At 45.9% G+C, this 21,727-nt stretch overlaps 1 protein-coding gene across 3 annotated transcripts in view; it reads left to right on the top strand.

Annotated features, from left to right (window-relative positions):
• SPAG9 (sperm associated antigen 9) overlaps window positions 1-21,727 on the top strand; it is a 262,243-nt gene that overhangs the window by 209,578 nt on the left and 30,938 nt on the right. For all 3 annotated transcript variants that reach the window (XM_063960919.1, XM_063960920.1, XM_063960921.1), the window contains 4 exons: window positions 11,032-11,124; window positions 12,888-13,055; window positions 15,722-15,893; window positions 16,740-16,961. In XM_063960919.1, the coding sequence (XP_063816989.1) occupies window positions 11,032-11,124; window positions 12,888-13,055; window positions 15,722-15,893; window positions 16,740-16,961 (655 nt within the window). The remainder of the gene's footprint in view (window positions 1-11,031; window positions 11,125-12,887; window positions 13,056-15,721; window positions 15,894-16,739; window positions 16,962-21,727) is intronic.

Here is a 21,727-nt window from a genome sequence, read left to right on the forward strand (position 1 = left end):
CTCCCCTAAGGTGGACAAGGCATTGACACGATTGTCAAAAAAGATAGCGCTGCCATCTCAAGATACGGCTACCCTCAAGGATCCTGCTGATCGCAAGCAGGAGGTTACCTTGAAATCCATTTACACACATTCTGGTACATGGATCTGGTACGTGGACCATGGGCTTCTGATTGAGCGACTGATACATTTCTGTGGTCTGGATGGCACAGTCCTAAGCTGGTTCAAATCATTTCTCACAGACAGGTCACAGAGAGTATCATCTGGATTATACTCATCACCACCAGTGCCATTGACATGTGGTGTCCCACAAGGTGCTATACTATCCCCCATGCTTTTTGCAGTATACATGCTCCCATTGGGCGAAATAATCAGGCGCCATGGCCTGGTCTACCACTGCTATGCAGATGATACACAACTGTACTTGTCCTTTGCTCCGGGCACTGATAACCCAATAGCAACCCTAAATGGCTGTCTAGCTGAACTACAGGAGTGGATGAGCGCCAGTTGGCTGCGTCTGAACCCGGATAAAACAGAGGTCCTTATGATACGACCGCAACATCAAAGGACAAGACTGCAACATAGCCAACCAACTGGACTTACACTCGGGGATTCAGAATTACAGACCAGTGATTGTGTGCGGAATCTTGGCGTTGTCCTGGATGGTGGCTTGACACTTAAACATCAGATATCAGCCACAATCAAATCCTCATTCTTTCACCTGAGGAACATAGCCAGAATCAAGCACTTAATTCCCTCAGATGATATGCCAAAAGTCATACATGCATTTGTATCATCTCGTTTAGACTACTGTAATGCCCTCTACCTTGGTCTACCAGCAAAAGAATTGCAGCGCTTACAGCTGGTGCAAAACACAGCTGCCAGGCTATTAACCAACCAGCCCCGGTCTAGCCACATAACACCCATCCTCTACTCCCTTCACTGGCTGCCTGTACGATGGCGAATCATCTTCAAGATTGGCTTACTGAGTTTCAAAGCATTACATGACCAAGGCCCAAGGTACCTGAAACAGCTTCTGACCCCATACTTCCCCACTTGATTACTGCGATCTGTAGATGAAGGACTTTTAGCAGTACCTAGAATCTACCGTAATTCATCTGGGGGTCGAGCTTTTAGTCATGTGGCTCCGACTCTATGGAACTCACTTCCCCGCACAGTGCGAGAGGCCCCAACTATAGAATCCTTCAAAAGTAGACTCAAGACTTTTCTGTTTACTCAAGCATTTCCATAATGTCCCTTTTAGTATCTTCATGCTTCTGTATTTTATGAAAATGTACTTCATTATTTTCTGTACTATATTATGCTATGTATCTGTTAAGCGCCTTGAGTCCTATTGGAGAAAGAGCGCTATATAAATAAAATAATTATTATTATTACATTACTCAGACCGGCAATTGCGTCGGCCTGGGTTTGTAGCGCGGTAGCAGCATGGACAGATTCCTTATCGGCGGAGATTGAGACCCTAGATAAGGATATCATTTTATTGACCCTAGGCCATATAAAGGATGCTGTCTTATATATGAGAGATGCTCAAAGAGATATTAGTTTACTGGGTTCCAGAATAAACGCTATGTCAATCTCTGCTAGACGAGTTCTCTGGACCCGGCAGTGGACAGGTGATGCAGACTCAAAAAGACATATGGAGGTTTTACCTTTCAAGGGTGAGGAATTGTTTGGGGAAGGTCTCTCGGACCTGGTCTCCACAGCTACGGCAGGTAAATCGAATTTTGCCTTATGTTCCCTCACAACCTAAGAAAGCACCACATTATCAAATGCAGTCCTTTCGTTAAAATAAAAGCAAAAGAGTACGTGGATCGTCCTTTCTTGCCAGAGGTAAGGGCAGAGGTAAAAAGCTGCACAGCACAGCTAGTTCCCAGGAACAGTCCTCCCCGACCTCTGCAAAATCCACCGCATGACGCTGGGGCTCTGCTGAGGGAGTCCGCCCCAGTGGGGGCACGTCTTCGACTTTTCAGCCACATCTGGGTTCACTCACAGGTGGATCCCTGGGCAATAGAAATTGTTTCTCAGGGATACAAGCTGGAATTCGAAGAGGTGCCTCCTCGCCGATTTTTCAAATCGGCTCTACCGACTTCTCCCCTAGAAAGGGAGATAGTGTTAAATGCTATTCAAAAATTGTGTCTTCAACAAGTGGTGGTTGAAGTTCCCCTGCTTCAGAGAGGGAAGGGATACTACTCAACCCTGTTTGTAGTTCCGAAACCGGACGGTTCGGTCAGACCCATATTGAATTTAAAACCCCTGAACCTATACTTAAAACGGTTCAAGTTCAAGATGGAATCGCTCAGAGCTGTCATCGCCAGCCTGGAAGGGGGGGATTTTATGGTATCTCTGGACATAAAGATGCATACCTTCATGTCCCCATTTATCCACCTCACCAGGCGTACCTGAGATTTGTGGTACAGGATTGTCATTACCAATTTCGGACGTTGCCGTTTGGCCTTTCCACGGCCCCGAGGATTTTCACCAAGGTAATGGTGGAAATGATGGTGCTCCTGCGCAAGCAGGGTGTCACAATTATCCCATACTTGGACGATCTCCTCATAAAAGCGAGATCACGAGAGAAGTTACTGAACAGCGTGTCACTTTCATTGAAGGTGTTACAGCAACACGGCTGGATTCTCAATATCCCGAAGCCACAGCTGGTTCCTATGACTCGTCTGACCTTCTTGGGCATGATTCTGGACACAGACCAGAAAAGGGTTTTTCTCCCGATAGAAAAAGCTCAGGAACTCATGACTCTAGTCAAGAACCTATTGAAGCCAAAACAAGTGTCTGTGCATCATTGCACTCAAGTCCTGGGAAAAATGGTGGCAACATACGAAGCCATTCCCTTCGGCAGGTTCCATGCAAGGACTTTCCAATGGGACCTATTGGACAAGTGGTCCGGGTCACATCTACAAATTCATCAGCGGATCACCCCGTCCCCCAGGGCCAGGGTATCTCTCCTGTGGTGGCTGCAGAGTGCTCACCTTTTGGAAGGACGCAGGTTCGGCATTCAGGATTGGATCCTGGTGACCACGGACGCGAGCCACCGAGGTTGGGGAGCAGTCACACAAGGAAGAAACTTCCAAGGACTTTGGACAAGTCAAGAGACTTGTCTTCACATCAACATCCTGGAACTGAGGGCCGTATACAACGCCCTACGTCAAGCGGAGAACTTACTTTGCAACCAACCAGTTCTAATCCAGTCAGACAACATCACCGCAGTGGCTCATGTAAACCGCCAAGGCGGCACAAAGAGCAGAGTGGCAATGGCAGAAGCCACCAGGATTCTTCTCTGGGCGGAAAATCATGTAAGCGCACTGTCAGCAGTGTTCATTCCGGGAGTAGACAACTGGGAAGCGGACTTCCTCAGCAGACACGACCTGCATCCAGGAGAGTGGGGACTTCATCAGGAATTCTTCGTACAGATTGCAAGTCAGTGGGGACTGCCCCAGATAGACATGATGGAGTCCCGCCTCAACAAAAAGCTACAGAGGTATTGCGCCAGATCAAAATACCCTCAGGCGGTAGCAGTAGACGTCCTAGTGACACCGTGGGTGTTCCAGTCGGTCTATGTGTTTCCTCCTCTTCCTCTCATACCCAAGGTGTTGAGAATAATAAGAAAAAGAGGAGTGAGAACAATTCTCATTGTTCCAGATTGGCCACGAAGGGCCTGGTATCCGGATCTGCTGGAAATGCTCACGGGAGATCCGTGGCCTCTTCCTCTGCGACAGAACCTGTTGCAACAGGGGCCATGTCTGTTCCAAGACTTACCGCGGCTGCGTTTGACGGCATGGCGGTTGAACGCCGGATCCTAGCGGAAAAGGGCATTCCGGATGAGGTCATTCCTACTCTGATAAAGGCTAGGAAAGACGTGACAGCGAAACATTATCACCGTATATGGCGAAAATATGTTTCTTGGTGTGAGGCCAGGAATGCTCCTACGGAAGAATTCCATCTGGGCCGTTTCCTTCACTTCCTACAGACTGGAGTGAATTTGGGCCTAAAATTAGGAGCCATTAAGGTTCAGATTTCGGCCTTATCCAATTTCTTTCAAAAAGTATTGGCTTCTCTCCCAGAAGTACAGACTTTTGTGAAGGGAGTGCTGCATATTCAGCCTCCTTTTATACCTCCGGTGGCGCCTTGGGACTTTAACGTGGTGTTGAGTTTCCTTAAGTCGCACTGGTTTGAACCACTTCAAACGGTGGAGTTCAAATATCTCACTTGGAAGTTGGTCATGTTATTAGCATTGGCTTCGGCTAGGCGAGTGTCGGAATTGGCGGCTTTGTCTCATAAAAGCCCCTATCTGGTTTTCCATATGGATAGGGCGGAATTGCGGACCCGTCCTCAATACTTGCCTAAGGTGGTGTCCTCTTTTCATATGAACCAACCTATTGTGGTGCCTGAGGCTACACGAGATTTGGAGGATTCCGAGTCCCTTGATGTAGTCAGGGCTTTGAACATTTATGTGGCCAGAACGGCTAGAGTCAGGAAAACAGAAGCACTGTTTGTCCTATATGCAGCCAACAAGGTTGGCACCCCTGCTTCGAAGCAGACTATTGCTCGCTGGATCTGTAATACGATTCAGCAGGCGCATTCTACGGATGGATTGCCGTTACCAAAATCGGTCCGGCCCATTCCACTAGGAAGGTGGGCTCGTCGGGTTCAAACACCTTTGCAAAGTTCTATAAGTTTGATACCCTGGCTGAGGAGGACCTAAGGTTTTCTCATTCGGTGCTGCAGAGTCATCCGCACTCTCCCGCCCGTTTGGGAGCTTTGGTATAATCCCCATGGTCCTTACGGAGTCCCCAGCATCCTCTAGGACGTTAGAGAAAATAAGATTTTAAACCTACCGGGAAATCGTTTTTCTCGTAGTCCGTAGAGGATGCTGGGCGCCCGTCCCAAGTGCGGACCACTTCAACGAGACTTGTATATAGTTTTGCTTACATAAGAGTTATGTTACCGTTTCATCAGGTTGGACTGATGCTACGTTGTTTTTTTCATACTGTTAACTGTTTAATAGATACACAAGTTATACGGTGTGATTGGTGTGGCTGGTATGAATCTTGCCCTTGGATTAACAAAAATCCTTTCCTCGTACTGTCCGTCTCCTCTGGGCACAGTTTCTCTAACTGAGGTCTAGAGGAGGGGCATAGAGGGAGGAGCCAGTGCACACCCAGACCTAAAGTCTTTCTTAAAGTGCCCATGTCTCCTGCGGAGCCCGTCTATCCCCATGGTCCTTACGGAGTCCCCAGCATCCTCTACGGACTACGAGAAAAAGATTTACCGGTAGGTTTAAAATCTTATTTTCCCTCCTTACATGCACCTTTATTTCTCTATCGTCCTAGTGGATGCTGGGGTTCCTGAAAGGACCATGGGGAATAGCGGCTCCGCAGGAGACAGGGCACAAAAAGTAAAGCTTTCCGATCAGGTGGTGTGCACTGGCTCCTCCCCCTATGACCCTCCTCCAAGCCTCAGTTAGATTTTTGTGCCCGGCCGAGAAGGGTGCAATCTAGGTGGCTCTCCTAAAGAGCTGCTTAGAGAAAGTTTAGCTTAGGTTTTTTATTTTACAGTGAGTCCTGCTGGCAACAGGATCACTGCAACGAGGGACTTAGGGGAGAAGAAGTGAACTCACCTGCGTGCAGGATGGATTGGCTTCTTGGCTACTGGACATCAGCTCCAGAGGGACGATCACAGGTACAGCCTGGATGGTCACCGGAGCCTCGCCGCCGGCCCCCTTGCAGATGCTGAAACATGAAGAGGTCCAGAATCGGCGGCAGAAGACTCCTCAGTCTTCTAAAGGTAGCGCACAGCACTGCAGCTGTGCGCCATTTTCCTCTCAGCACACTTCACACGGCAGTCACTGAGGGTGCAGGGCGCTGGGAGGGGAGCGCCCTGGGAGGCAAATGAAAACCTATTTGGCTAAAAAATACCTCACATATAGCCTCCGGGGGCTATATGGAGATATTTAACCCCTGCCAGAATACACTAAAGAGCGGGAGACGAGCCCGCCGGAAAAGGGGCGGGGCCTATCTCCTCAGCACACAGCGCCATTTTCCTTACACAGCTCCGCTGGTCAGGACGGCTCCCAGGTCTCTCCCCTGCACTGCACTACAGAAACAGGGTAAAACAAGAGAGGGGGGGCAAAATAGTGGCAAAAATTATATTATAAAAGCAGCTATACAGGGAGCACTTATTATAAGGCTATCCCTGTCATATATAGCGCTTTTGGTGTGTGCTGGCAAACTCTCCCTCTGTCTCCCCAAAGGGCTAGTGGGGTCCTGTCTTCGTTAAGAGCATTCCCTGTGTGTCTGCTGTGTGTCGGTACGTGTGTGTCGACATGTATGAGGACGATATTGGTGTGGAGGCGGAGCAATTGCCAAATATGGGGATGTCACCTCCTAGGGGGTCGACACCAGAATGGATGCCTTTATTTATGGAATTACGGGATAGTGTCAACACGCTAAAGCAGTCGTTTGACGACATGAGACGGCCGGACAATCAGTTAGTGCCTGTCCAGGCGCCTCAAACACCGTCAGGGGCTGTAAAACGCCTTTTGCCTCAGTCGGTCGACACAGACCCAGACACAGGCACTGATTCCAGTGGCGACGGTGACGAATCAACCGTATTTTCCAGTAGGGCCACACGTTATATGATTTTGGCAATGAAGGAGGCGTTACATTTAGCTGATACTACAGGTACCACTAAACAGGGTATTATGTGGGGTGTGAAAAAACTACCTATAGTTTTTCCTGAATCAGAAGAACTAAATGATGTATGTGATGAAGCGTGGGTTGCCCCCGATAAAAAGATGCTAATTTCAAAGAAGTTATTAGCTTTATACCCTTTCCCGTCAGAGGTTAGGGCGCGCTGGGAAACACCTCCTAGGGTGGACAAGGCGCTCACACGCTTATCTAAACAAGTGGCGTTACCCTCTCCTGAGACGGCCGCACTTAAAGATCCAGCAGATAGGAGGATGGAAAATATCCAAAAAAGTATATACACACATACAGGTGTTATACTACGACCAGCTATAGCGACAGCCTGGATGTGCAGTGCTGGAGTAGCTTGGTCAGAGTCCCTGATTGAAAATATTGATACCCTGGATAGGGACAATGTTTTACTGTCTTTAGAGCAAATAAAGGATGCATTTCTTTATATGCGTGATGCACAGAGGGATATCTGCACACTGGCATCACGGGTAAGTGCTATGTCCATTTCGGCCAGAAGAAGTTTATGGACGCGACAGTGGTCAGGCGATGCGGACTCAAAACGGCATATGGAAGTTTTGCCGTATAAAGGGGAGGAGTTATTTGGTGTCGGTCTATCAGATTTGGTGGCCACGGCTACAGCCGGGAAATCCACCTTTTTACCTCAAGCTACTCCCCAACAGAAAAAGACACCGACTTTTCAACCGCAGCCCTTTCGTTCCTTTAAAAACAAGAGAGCAAAGGGATATTCATATCTGCCACGAGGCAGAGGAAGGGGGAAGAGACACCAACAGGCAGCTCCTTCCCAGGAACAGAAGCCCTCCCCCGCTTCTACAAAAGCCTCAGCATGACGCTGGGGCTTCTCAAGCGGACTCGGGGGCGGTGGGCGGTCGTCTCAAGAATTTCAGCGCGCAGTGGGCTCACTCGCAGGTAGATCCCTGGATCCTGCAGATAATATCTCAGGGGTACAGGTTGGAACTAGAGACAGATCCGCCTCGCCGTTTCCTGAAGTCTGCTTTACCAACGTCCCCCTCCGAAAGGGAGACGGTTTTGGAAGCCATTCACAAGCTGTACTCTCAGCAGGTGATAGTCAAGGTACCTCTTCTACAACAGGGAAAGGGGTATTATTCCACTCTATTTGTGGTACCGAAGCCGGACGGCTCGGTAAGACCTATTCTAAATCTGAAGTCCTTGAACCTGTACATAAAGAAGTTCAAGTTCAAAATGGAGTCACTCAGAGCAGTGATAGCGAACCTGGAAGAAGGGGACTTTATGGTGTCCTTGGACATCAGGGATGCGTACCTCCACGTTCCAATTTACCCCTCACACCAGGGGTACCTCAGGTTCGTTGTACAAAACTGTCACTATCAGTTTCAGACGCTGCCGTTCGGATTGTCCACGGCACCTCGGGTCTTTACAAAGGTAATGGCCGAGATGATGATTCTTCTTCGAAGAAAAGGCGTATTAATTATCCCATACTTGGACGATCTCCTAATAAGGGCAAGGTCCAGAGAACAGCTAGAGAGGGGATTAGCACTGTCTCAAGAAGTGCTAAAACAGCACGGCTGGATTCTGAATATTCCAAAATCCCAGTTAATGCCGACAACTCGTCTGCTGTTCCTAGGGATGATTCTGGACACGGTTCAGAAAAAGGTTTTTCTCCCGGAGGAAAAAGCCAAGGAGTTATCCGAGCTTGTCAGGAACCTCCTAAAACCAGGAAAGGTGTCTGTACATCAATGCACAAGAGTCCTGGGAAAAATGGTGGCTTCTTACGAAGCAATTCCATTCGGCAGATTCCATGCACGAATTTTCCAGAGGGATCTGTTGGACAAATGGTCAGGGTCGCATCTTCAGATGCACCAGCGGATAACCCTGTCTCCAAGGACAAGGGTATCTCTTCTGTGGTGGTTGCAGAGTGCTCATCTATTGGAGGGCCGCAGATTCGGCATACAGGATTGGATCCTGGTGACCACGGACGCCAGCCTGAGGGGCTGGGGAGCAGTCACACAAGGAAGAAACTTCCAGGGAGTGTGGACGAGCCTGGAAACGTCTCTTCACATAAACATTCTGGAACTAAGAGCAATCTACAATGCTCTAAGCCAGGCAGAACCTCTGCTTCAAGGAAAACCGGTGTTGATCCAGTCGGACAACATCACGGCAGTCGCCCATGTAAACAGACAGGGCGGCACAAGAAGCAGGAGTGCAATGGCAGAAGCTGCAAGGATTCTTCGCTGGGCAGAGAATCATGTGATAGCACTGTCAGCACCCGGGAGAGTGGGGACTTCATCCGGAAGTCTTCCACATGCTGGTAACCCGTTGGGAAAGACCAATGGTGGACATGATGGCGTCTCGCCTCAACAAAAAACTGGACAGGTATTGCGCCAGGTCAAGAGATCCGCAGGCAATAGCTGTGGACGCGCTGGTAACGCCTTGGGTGTACCAGTCGGTGTATGTGTTTCCTCCTCTGCCTCTCATACCAAAAGTATTGAGAATTATACGGCAAAGAGGCGTAAGAACGATACTAGTGGTTCCGGATTGGCCAAGAAGGACTTGGTACCCGGAACTTCAAGAGATGATCACGGAAGATCCGTGGCCTCTACCTCTAAGGAGGGACTTGCTTCAGCAGGGTCCCTGTCTGTTTCAAGACTTACCGCGGCTGCGTTTGACGGCATGGCGGTTGAACGCCGGATCCTAAAGGAAAAAGGCATGCCGGAAGAAGTCATTCCTACTTTGATTAAAGCAAGGAAGGAAGTAACCGTGCAACACTATCACCGCATTTGGCGAAGATATGTTGCGTGGTGCGAGGATCGGAGTGCTCCGACGGAGGAATTTCAACTGGGTCGATTCCTACATTTCCTGCAATCAGGATTGTCTATGGGTCTCAAATTGGGATCTATTAAGGTTCAAATTTCGGCCCTGTCGATTTTCTTTCAAAAAGAATTGGCTTCAGTTCCTGAAGTCCAGACTTTTGTTAAGGGAGTGCTGCATATACAGCCTCCTGTGGTGCCTCCAGTGGCACCGTGGGATCTCAATGTGGTTTTGGAATTTCTAAAATCTCATTGGTTTGAACCACTAAAAAAGGTGGATTTAAAATATCTCACATGGAAAGTGACCATGTTACTAGCCCTGGCTTCGGCCAGGAGAGTGTCAGAACTGGCAGCTTTATCTTACAAAAGCCCATATCTGATTTTCCATTCGGACAGGGCAGAACTGCGGACTCGTCCGCATTTTCTCCCTAAGGTGGTGTCAGCATTTCATCTGAACCAGCCTATTGTAGTGCCTGCGGCTACAAGTGACTTGGAGGACTCCAAGTTACTGGACGTTGTCAGAGCATTAAAAATATATATTGCAAGGACAGCTGGAGTCAGAAAATCTGACTCGTTGTTTATATTGTATGCACCCAACAAGATGGGTGCTCCTGCGTCTAAGCAGACGATTGCTCGTTGGATCTGTAGCACAATCCAACTTGCACATTCTGTGGCAGGCCTGCCACAGCCTAAATCTGTAAAGGCCCACTCCACAAGGAAGGTGGGCTCATCTTGGGCGGCTGCCCGAGGGGTCTCGGCATTACAACTTTGCCGAGCAGCTACGTGGTCAGGGGAGAACACGTTTGTAAAATTTTACAAATTTGATACTCTGGCTAAGTAGGACCTGGAGTTCTCTCATTCGGTGCTGCAGAGTCATCCGCACTCTCCCGCCCGTTTGGGAGCTTTGGTATAATCCCCATGGTCCTTTCAGGAACCCCAGCATCCACTAGGACGATAGAGAAAATAAGAATTTACTTACCGATAATTCTATTTCTCGAAGTCCGTAGTGGATGCTGGGCGCCCATCCCAAGTGCGGATTATCTGCAATAATTGTACATAGTTATTGTTAACTAATTCGGGTTATTGTTTAGGAAGCCATCTTTCAGAGGCTCCTCTGTTATCATACTGTTAACTGGGTTTGATCACAAGTTGTACGGTGTGATTGGTGTGGCTGGTATGAGTCTTACCCGGGATTCAAAATTCCTCCCTTATTGTGTACGCTCGTCCGGGCACAGTACCTAACTGAGGCTTGGAGGAGGGTCATAGGGGGAGGAGCCAGTGCACACCACCTGATCGGAAAGCTTTACTTTTTGTGCCCTGTCTCCTGCGGAGCCGCTATTCCCCATGGTCCTTTCAGGAACCCCAGCATCCACTACGGACTCCGAGAAATAGAATTATCGGTAAGTAAATTCTTATTTTAAAATCTTGAAGGTTACAAAAAGTTGCATTGAAATTACTAAAAATGTTTTTTTGTTTTTTTTGTTCCAACCCGACAGCTCACGAATGGTGGACAAAACGAAGGGAAAATGAAGAATTTACCAGTTCCTGTATATTTAAGGCCTCTGGATGAAAAGGACACATCCATGAAGGTGACTAAACTACCAGAGTTTTAGAAGGAGAACACATTTATATATAATTATGTTTTACTGTTTACTTTTAGTTTGTCCTGTTTTACTGCTTTTTAATGTGGAGGAATTTAACCTGTCTGCGTCCAACTGTTGTGGCTCTAAAAGTACAACCATGCCCTGCGAGGCATTGGCGGACAGGTTATGCTTGGACTTGTAGCGCTACAATAGGTGGCCTAAACCGACATGTTCGGGTAGATCCATGTCTGTGTCTATTTTGCCCCCTTGGCATGTTGCGTTCAAGGCACAATCACTGCAGCAAAAACAGCTGGTAAAAAAAATAAATAAGGTAAAGCTTAATTGGGATTAGCCGTGCCTGCCTGCAACCTGTTCGTGTAAGCAAATGCATTTATGCAATCCTTTGGATTGAATGTGCATACGCAGTGCACCGACACGGCCGTGGGTACACTAGTAGCAGCAAGCGACTCGCTATTTCCACGGTTAACGGCAAAGATGAGGGCTGTCGCATTTGTAATTGAACCTACAGGGAAGACGATGTCACACTGATAGTCACTGTTTATTGGACATCCTTGTGCACCCACCCTTTAATGAACATTTACAAAGTTTGTGTGACCCACTGTACTGTGCTGTGGAGTCTGCATGTGAGGGAGACTCTCTCCATAGTGCTCTTGTGTGCACCGATCCCTTGCATTATGGTTACATTTACAGTGCATGCACATGCCAAGAGCCAATAAACATACAGCAGATCATTTTTATATTGGGATAATGTGTACTTCAGGTTACCTGTCAGCTCCTTTACCATTATGGCTGTTTCTATATTAGATATCCTGGAGTTCTGTGATCATATAAAAGCACAAAGCAGATTTCCATAAATCCCAGGAGACTGAACACTGGAATGTTTACATCAGAGCTTGATATTTACACAGTTCTCATTTACATGGGTTTAGACCTATAAAATGTTATGTATTAAGGCAGCGGTTCCGAAATGCAGTATTCAAGACACCCCAACGGTCCAGGTTCCATAGCTCAGTACAGAAGGTTAAATCAAATTGACTTAGGTGCTAATTAAGTCACCTGTGGCCAAGCATGAATAAACTTAAAAACCTGGACCATTGGGGTGCCTAGAGGAAGCACTGTTTAGCGTACATTGCATCGCATAGATTCTATTGGCTGTATTCACTCTGCGCATGCTCAGTTTATGAGTCAGACACAGTCCAAGCGTACACTTAGCACTGGATTGGCGGACCTGGGGTGTTCTCACTTAGGCAAAGTCCAGTTCGAGCATAACCAGCATGTAGGCGTATAACTACCTGTTAAGAGGCGTATCTTTTGTGCCTAGTACAGGGCCGGTGCAAGTACACACTAATGATAACTTAATAAACCAGATGCTTAACCTGCCAGTGCAGAGGTGTACACATCTCACCAGAGGCTGCACATATACCACCATATCTGGATCATCAGTGACTTTCTGATAGATTGGTGGCTGATTTGATTGCTGATGGCTGACATAATGCATTATTCATAATCGTAATCCAGGCTCTCTGTGTAGTAGAGAGTTTCCCATCAGTTCTTGTATGAGGAAACCAGGTTGTCTTTGCCTTAAAACTAACTGCCGATTCACATCTAGCGGTTATATCGTGGAATCAGTCCATTAAATCGCAGCCAGTTATCTGTGCCCCAGTATGCATCTGTGTTCTTATTTGGTGTGACATGAGTATGATGTGGTGGTATTATTGGTTCATATAACAATGTCTGTCCTCCTACAGCTGTGGTGTGCAGTTGGTGTTAACCTCTCTGGGGGAAAGACCAGAGACGGAGGTTCCATTATCGGAGCTAGTGTCTTCTATAGCGACCTCCCAGGCCCTGAGCTAGAGAACCAGAAATCCAGAAGTGAATCCCAAAGCAGTTTAGAGAAATTGGAACAAGAGCTAAAGGTATGTTTCAGGCATATATTGTATTATACTGAAATAATGCTGTTCTGTAGTATTATAGTGGAATTAATATGTGTAAACTGTAGTATTAATTACATTTATAATTTATAAATGTGAAATAGTGTGATTTGTGGGTTCATTTAAACCAGTGCTCCATCCACTAGACAGCACAACTTTTCCTCAGCAATTCTTTTAGTGTTCTGTTCAGTCAGAACTTATTTCATGATTATGCATTCGCAAGCATAATTGAAGTATGCAGCTAATTTTATAAAAGCTAAAAAGCTATTAAATAAGTCCATTGCATACAACCACAGCTGTGTGTGGAATTAATGTTGAGGAGGCTATGGATGTGGTGGCTTTGTATGCGGACGATATGCTCTTATTTTTGCAAGACTCAGTGGGATCCTTACGCTCTGTTGCAGATAGTTAATACTTTTGGTACTTATTCAGGTTTATTAATCAATTGGGATAAGTCCATTATTTTCCCTATTTCAGGCCATATTCCTGAGGATGCATATGCGGTGCATCACCTACAATGGACTTTGCTGTTTAAATACCTAGGTATTTGGATTACACTGTAGGCCTCAGAGTATGTGGCTCAAAATATTGATCCTATTGTGACACAATTTAAGGTGAAAGCTCATGCCTGGAGAAGACTACCCTGATCAGTACTGGGACGTATTAATTTGTTTAAAATGTCTATCCAACCTAAATTCTTATATGTACTACAAAATTCTCTTGTCTATGTCCCGAAGAAAGTATTTAGTGGAAGTATAGTGAGAGTATTTTTATCATCTTTTGTCTGGGGAAATAAGCCGGCTAGAGTATCTGTTAAAATACTGTATAAATCTAAACTTTCAGGGGGATGGAGTCTTCCCAACCTTAGGTTTTATTATATTGCTGCTCAGTTGGCTCATCTATTTAGCTGGATAAACGGTACGGTGGACCTGACTATGATGGGTTTCTTGGCCGAGCGGGTGGAGTCTTCTTTTTTCTTTTCTCCTTTATTATTTCTGCTTGCCGGTCTGTTGGTTGTTGGTCTTCCCCAGCTGCTGCGTCAGGCCTTACTGATTTGGCATTTTGCGCGTACACTTTATGATTGGTCGCATCATGATGACAACTCTCCATTATGGTTTAATGCTCGATATCCTGAACTCTTTAAACTGTCATTGGATAATGTTTGACTTACGAAGGGTGTATAATTGATAGGTCAATTATACAGTGAGGGAGTGTTTAAGTCTAATACTGCTTTATTTAGATACCTACAATTGCGGCATGCCATTCAAGCTCAATTTCCCAAGGGAGCCCCGTCTGTGTCAGCTTCACCTATTAGGGTGTTGCTGGCTGACATGGGTTCGAAGGGGAAGGTGTCCTATATATATGCCTCTATTGATGATAAGCTACACCCAGTGCAACTAGATGCCCTTAAATTTAAAGTGGTAGGCCGACCTGGGGCATCTTTCTAACGAGCAGTGGATCCAAATTTTGGGTTCCATCAAGTGTACCACTCCCTGTATTAGATATCAGCAAGTGGTTTTTATATGTGCTACATAGGGTTTATCGTACACCTGCCTCCCTGCAGCGAGCTGGACTTAGAACCAGATCTCTTTGTCCTAAGTGTCGGGCTGAGATTGCTGACTTCTGGCATATGATATGGGATTGCCCATTAGTTTACTCCTTCTGGGAAGCAGTTTGGGAAGATGTGCTATTGACTACTCCTTCCCTTCCAGGTATAGATTCAAGAGTCTGTTTGTCTGGCTTAGATCTTGAGGAGACACGCTCCTTGCTACTATATAAATATGTACTGTGTCTCGCTACGTTGGCTAAAGTTATGGTGGCAAGAGTGTGGTTCTCAGGGGACTCTCCTGATGTACACAAGTGGAGAGCATTGGTTAATGATGTGGCTCGACATGAAAAGCAAATGTTTAAAGCACGTAACTCTGAGGTTTTACGAGAAGTGGGCTAGGTGGTGTTGCTCAAGACTGGGTAGAGAGAGGGGCTACCGTGATTTAGTGATAAGGGGTGGTAGGATATATTGAGTGTAGCACCTACATGCCTTTTCGTTTTTCCTTTGCTCAACTTGTGATATGGCTTCCCTATCTATTATGTTTTGGTTTACTTGTATAATTGTCGGTGAGCACATTTGATAATGTCTACTCCCAATGTATGGGCAACAAGGCGAAAATGTTCGAAATAAGGCACACATATAGATTCGCTTTTGAATGTGTACGTTTATTGATGGCATTTTATTTTATGTTATGTTATTTTTGTCGACAGGGGTTTTTTTGTATTGAAATTTGTGAAACCTTGCAATAAAGAATACCTGATTTAAATCAAAAAATTAAAAAAAGCTATTAAATAAATGTGAAATATTAAGTTTTTTTTATCAACTAGCACCGGTTATTAGGTTTTTAAAGTGTTATTTCACTCCCAGAAAAAGGGCAGTTACCACCCCCAAACACCGGCTTCCTATCAGTCAACTTGCATACGCTTTGCAATCAGAAATTATGCAGGATATTTTTGCTGTTTGGCCTCGCGTGTGCGCACTATGATCCGTATGCTTGCGCAGTGGAACGATAATCTTGCAAATTCGCACAACAGCGATCCGGTCTGAATTAGGTCACTATGCCAGTGCTTACACTACAGAAATGTGTGTTCTGCTTGCACAGGTGCAGCAGAAGGAGTTGAGACACCAGGATGAATTATCCAGTCTGGCGTGGATCTGCACTAGCACCCATTCCTCAACCAAGGTCATCATCATCGATGCCAACGAACCGGGAAACATGTTGGATAGTTTCATAGTTTGTAACTCTCACGTCCTATGTATCGCTAGTGTACCAGGTAATACCATACTCCCGCATTGTGGTGTTAGTGTCCTGAGTGAAGACTGCTCTCATTCATGCCTTATATTTTTGATGATCTAGGTTCGTTGCTACTGTAGCTTTCACAAAGGGAGGAAAGCAAGCACTTTATTAAAGCGCAGGGATTTTACTATATGAAAATAGATATAAAGATTAATTTATGACCATTCGTTTGCATAGCTACAACAATCTCTTAATTGTTTTTCTTACACAGAACAAATCCTATCCACAGGTTCAGCAGCTTCTGAATAGATTCTGTGAATTTCCGAAGTACAGCCCTAAAGTTTGCCCTCTAGCTTGTATCAAAAGGTTGTGTGGGTTGTATTCCACTGTAGCATCAAGGCAGATGTGTATATTTTAAAGGCACCCTGATGGGGATAGTTACTCCTGTTGGTGCAAGTTTCAGTCAGTATTTTACCTTTTCACTTCCCAATTTCTTTAGCGACCATTTCCATTGATTACAAAACTGAAGCTCTGTTGTTTTTTTTGTCTTTTTATTGAGGAGTGCTGGAAAGGAACGCAGCTTATTTGTGACATTTAAACGTTTAATCAGATATGGGATATATGGCTTTAGTGATAGTTGGCGGGTATCCCTGTTTTATTGGTTAACTTATTTTATAATGAATAGATATATGCACTACTTTAGTATTGTATCAAACACATTGCATTTTAGATTACTGTCTTTATTTTTTTTCTTTTCTTTCAATTTCTTCTTCATACTAGATCTTAATATTGCTTTTTTCTTCTTGCTACTATTATTTCAGGAATGGATTAATTTAGCTCTGTGTAATTTTTTTCAGTAACCAGATTTGCTGCTTTCTCACAGGTGTGATGGAAACAGACTACCCCACAGGAGATAATGTGAAACAAGACATAGACTCTGGTCAGACAGACAGATCCTCCTTATCGGAAAGCCTGGTGAGCAGTACTTCCTCCACTGACCAGGCCGTAGGGGGAGTCAAAGTAACTGCTGCCTCCGCGGAGGAGACTCAGCCCTCCGTAGCACAAACGCCAAGTGTCATTTCCCCTGAAGCGGAGATCAATCCAGGTAAAGATGGTTTGTTACTTTTGTTTGGTGGATTAGCCAATCAAATTACCCCATTCAGATGGTATTTTTCTAAAGCATCATCTTAAAGATCCCCCTTATTGTATTCTCAAACAGTCTCCTCTTGGGTCATATCTGGGGGACACTGATGACTGGGTTTTAGAGGGGAGCAACCCCTCCCCCATGCCCTCCCACCTGCTGCAGCAATCCAGATTTTTATTTAATGCCTACAGGGGAGGCACGAAGAATTGGAGCAAGGGTTTTATTTGACTATTTTGTAGACTCATTTTTTATTTTTATTGTGGTGCCTGAATCCTCTTAAGGGATCCAGGCTCTGGGGGAGCGGCTGTTAGGACAGCTCCGGCAGCCAGCATCTGTCTTCCATGCTGCAACCCACACCTGTCCCCTGAAGAGGGTCACCAGGCACCTGCGGGTACACTGGGGGCCTTATCGATCCCTCTGGAAGCTCCCTCTTTTACCGGCTATGACTGCACCACACCCTGGAGCTGCAGCGTTCCAGTTTTTATTTAGTGCCTGCAGGAGAGGCATGAAGAATTAGAGCTAGGGTTTTATTTGAATCTATTTTCTAGCCTCATTTTTTCCTTCTATGTGCCTGTATCCTCTTATGAATCCGGCACTGTGGGAGCAGTTGGCGATCTCAGACTTCATTACATTCCGCTGTAAATGTCCTGAATGCACTTAGTGTGAGGCTTAATCTTTCACATTTTGGGTTTCCTGAATAATACGGTTTAAATGTGTAGGTGCCTACTGTTATAAGTGGTAGTATGGAGGGTGTAACGGTTAGCATTACTGTCCCACAGTGTGGGGGTTTGTATGTTCTCCCTGTGCTTGCGTGCGTTTCCTCAGGGTAATTTAAGTGTCATCTCAAAATCCAAAAGGATACTGGTTGGTTGATTGGCTCCCAACAGAAAATTAACCCTAGTGTGTAAGTGTGTGTATTTACGTGGGCAGACTAGATTGGTCAAAGTGGTTCCTATCTGCCGTCGTATTCTGTGTATGTTTCTATGTCTCTTAGTATGCTTATTAACCCAAATGTATGTTCAGGAAGAAGAATATTTTAGTAATTAGTGTTCATTCTAGAACCTTGCACCTTTCGAAACATGTGCAGTTCCTCTTTCCTGCCTGGGGTGTCGCGCTCTGCTCTGGTGCTTCTCAGAACACTCTGCTTTGTATCTCAGCACTAAAATACAGACCAGAATGTGCTAAGAAGCACCAGAGCAGAGAGCGACACCACAGGCAGGAAAGAGGAACTGCACATGTTTTGCAAGGTACAGGGTGCTAGAATGAGCCCTAGTAATGCTGAGGTCTGAATGACATAACCTGATAATGGTCACTATTACACTTACAGGACTGTGGCAGTAATAAGGTTCTGAAAGTCCCAGTGTGCACAGTGTAAATAGCTCATTAATAAACACATAGCTGCATTGCTTTTGCAAGAGAGATAGTTACAAGGACGTCTTGTATACACACATACATAAAAACAAAAAAACTCAGTTTTTCATAAGCTGTGTCATTGTAAGGTTTATCATCAATTTCTCCTGCAGGGTCCACAGGTTATCCACAGGATAAACATTGAGGATATGAGGTAGCGACAGCAGATTGGCACCAACGATCAAAGCTTTCGGCCTCCCAGAATGCAACGGGCCAGTCCCCTATGTCCCCACCTCCTGGCTCAGACAATTCAGTTTTTTGTTTGGTGCGGCAGGAGCTGGACCATGGTCAGTGGGCTGCTGGTTTTTAGCAGCCATAAGCTTTTTATTATTTTATTTTTATAGTCTTACTCTTTTTTTGAGCGATCTTTCTAAAAAAGCGTCTTAAATGTACCAAAGAAAGAGTTGCTCCATCAACTCTCCGCCCGGTCGAGACAACGCTTACCCACGTGTACAGTGCTGTTTCGGCGGGCGTCTGTGTAGTATGTACTAGCAAGTCCAGCAGACGTTACCAGGCTGTGGCCGGAGCACGGGAAGAAGGTAAGGCATCAGTTCCGCTTAGCAGGAAAAACGTGATACACAGCCACACTGTTTCGGGATTGAGACTACCAAACAGTCGCAGACGCAGCTGCCACCTCGGGTGCACCAGCGCCAGGCCTCAGGGATCATAGGCTCCAGGGGTAGTATGAGGCCACGATCCCTGGGGTTGATGTCAGCAGTGGGGAGTAAGATGCTCCCCTGGTTGCCCCTCCCCCCAGTTCATGACCAGTTTCCGCTTAGTTTTCCGCCATGAATTGATTTCCCGCTTTCGTCTGAGATGCTGTGTATCTAAAAGGACCCAGTCGCAGCATAGGCGACTGTATGACTGGTGCATCGGTGTTCACTTGGGCATCTGTGTTCACTGTAGGTTCAAGGGGCGGTTGTGTACACTAATAGCGTCTGGATCCACTCAGCATTCACTAACGTTTTGATCGATCCTGGAAGCGGGATGAAGTCTCGCTGTATCCTACTCTCCTGAGCTGGGTGATACAGCACTAAAGGGGGTCATTCAGACCTGATCGTTCGCTAGCAGTTTTTTGCAGCGCTGCGATCAGATAGTCGCCACCTACAAAACCAACGGATTGCATTCCTGCGCTGAGATACACACTGGATTGAATCCTGGACTGAATCCTCTGCAAACCTCCACTGAGAAATCCTTCAGTTTAGCAGCTGCTGCACTCTGCATTGGACACTGCCCAGATAAGGTACTGTGGATTACAACCTATCTTTGGCTACATCTAGCCCCTCACTTAGACATCATCCACCTCTGTTCTCTGAGCAACTAATAACTGACTTATTGCATTAATCTACTAATATCTGTATATTCAGGCTCTGAATTGCTGAAGGCTCACTGTTTCAACTCAGGATCCATTTCCCAGGACATGTTATCACTTCCCCCCACACACAAGAAACCTACTTCAAAGGCCTCTCACACTGAGACTTTTCACACACACACAGTAGGAATTGGCTTCTAACACCTTCCCAAAAGTCTGCCTATGCTAGGATAATTGATTAAATCAGCAGCTATTTTATTTATCACTTGCTTCAAATATACCCAATAGGTTATAGCAATAACTTTGTTCATAAACCCATTAGAATTTTGGATCAAATACCGATTGGGGGAAAACAAAACACAAAAAGGAAGAAAAAAAAACAAAAACAAAAAAAACACTGCTTTCTCTCCCTCTCTCATCATCATATGCAGCTCAAACTCATAGTAATCTGTCATTGATGACCAAATGTATACATATTGCTCCAGCTTCATTCTTTCACTCCGCCCACCACGTTCTGCAGTTCCTATCACACCATCACAGGCTTCTATTCTCCAATCCCTTGGCATTTTAAAAAGAAAACACAGGCGCATTCGTGGGAAGCGAGCAGGCAGGAAACTTATTTCCCCCGGTAACCATCTACGTCCTTTGCCCACCTGCTCACCCCCATACACAAAGAACAATCAAATAGAAGTAATACCCAAAAGACGGCCCTATGTTTGGAAGGACAGAACTGTCAACTCTCGCTTTGTGACCCCCATACCCAGAGCTCCTGCACTTAACATAAAGAAAACTGAAGGCCCTCTGGTATGCCCAATCAGGTCAGTCCTTTGTAATGCCAGATCTATAAGAAACAAGACTGCAACAATTGCTGACCTTATTGAATCTGCAGATCTAGCCTGTATTACAGAGACCTGGCTAGACGAAAATGCAGCACCTATATTGGAGGCTGCGGTACCAACAAACTACTCTGTCATCCACAACCCAAGACTGGACCGCAGGGGTGGCGGGGTGGCTATCTGCTTCAAAAAAGAACTTAAACTTAGGGTCCACCCTATTGAAATTACTCGCTCATTTGAGTGCATTGCTGCCCAGAGTTCGACAGGATTAGGTTTCAGAGTACTTCTCATCTACCGGCCACCTGGAGATGGAAAGATATTTCTACAAGAAATTGCAGACACTGTTGCTGGCCTGGTTCTGGAACATCAAAGATGGCTCATCCTCGGGGATTTCAATGCATGGGTGGATGATGAGCTCTCACGCCTTGGCCAAGACCTCCTGTGCACAATGAATGGTCTGGGCTTCACACAGATAATTCCCTCTGCCACACATAAAAGTGGTCACACTCTTGATCTTGTCTTTCAGATTGGATTAGAAGTCACTGACCTAAAAATAAACCCAGTCATCTGGTCAGACCACTACTCCCTCTGGTTCGCAGTTGCAACCCCTCAAATAAGATCTCTGCCCGTGGAGTTGACCAGGTACCGTCCAAGGAGGGGTATGACTCCCCAGGCTCTTGCAGCAAATATGGATCTCTCTGCTATACTGGGTGCCTGTGAAGATCCCTGTTCCCTAGTCCGTTATTATAATAGGGATGTTAAGGCTGCAATTGATATTATCGCCCCTGTGCGTATAAGACCTCGTAAACCACATCGTCAAGCTCCATGGTACGACAACAGTGTTAGTGAGCTCAAGAAAAGGGGGCGTAGACTGGAAAGACGATGGAGGAAGACTAACCTAGTGGATGACAAAATAAAACTAATAAAGCATAACGAAGAATATCAATCGACAATCACTCGCAAGAAATCACAGTTCCTGTCAAATGAGATCACAGCAGCAAACAATAGGCCAGCTCAACTTTTCCGCACAGTGGAGATGCTTTGCAAGCCAGCATGCCTGCAGACTGATGAGACCCTTTCCCAAGCAAGATGCAACGAGTTTGCAAACTTCTTTGCAGATAAAATATCCACCATCCGGGCTGGAATATCCACAGTGCCATCAAAGGAGA

This window comes from Pseudophryne corroboree, chromosome 3 (assembly GCF_028390025.1).
Source record: "Pseudophryne corroboree isolate aPseCor3 chromosome 3, aPseCor3.hap2, whole genome shotgun sequence".
In the NCBI taxonomy this organism is placed as follows: Eukaryota; Metazoa; Chordata; class Amphibia; order Anura; family Myobatrachidae; genus Pseudophryne; species Pseudophryne corroboree.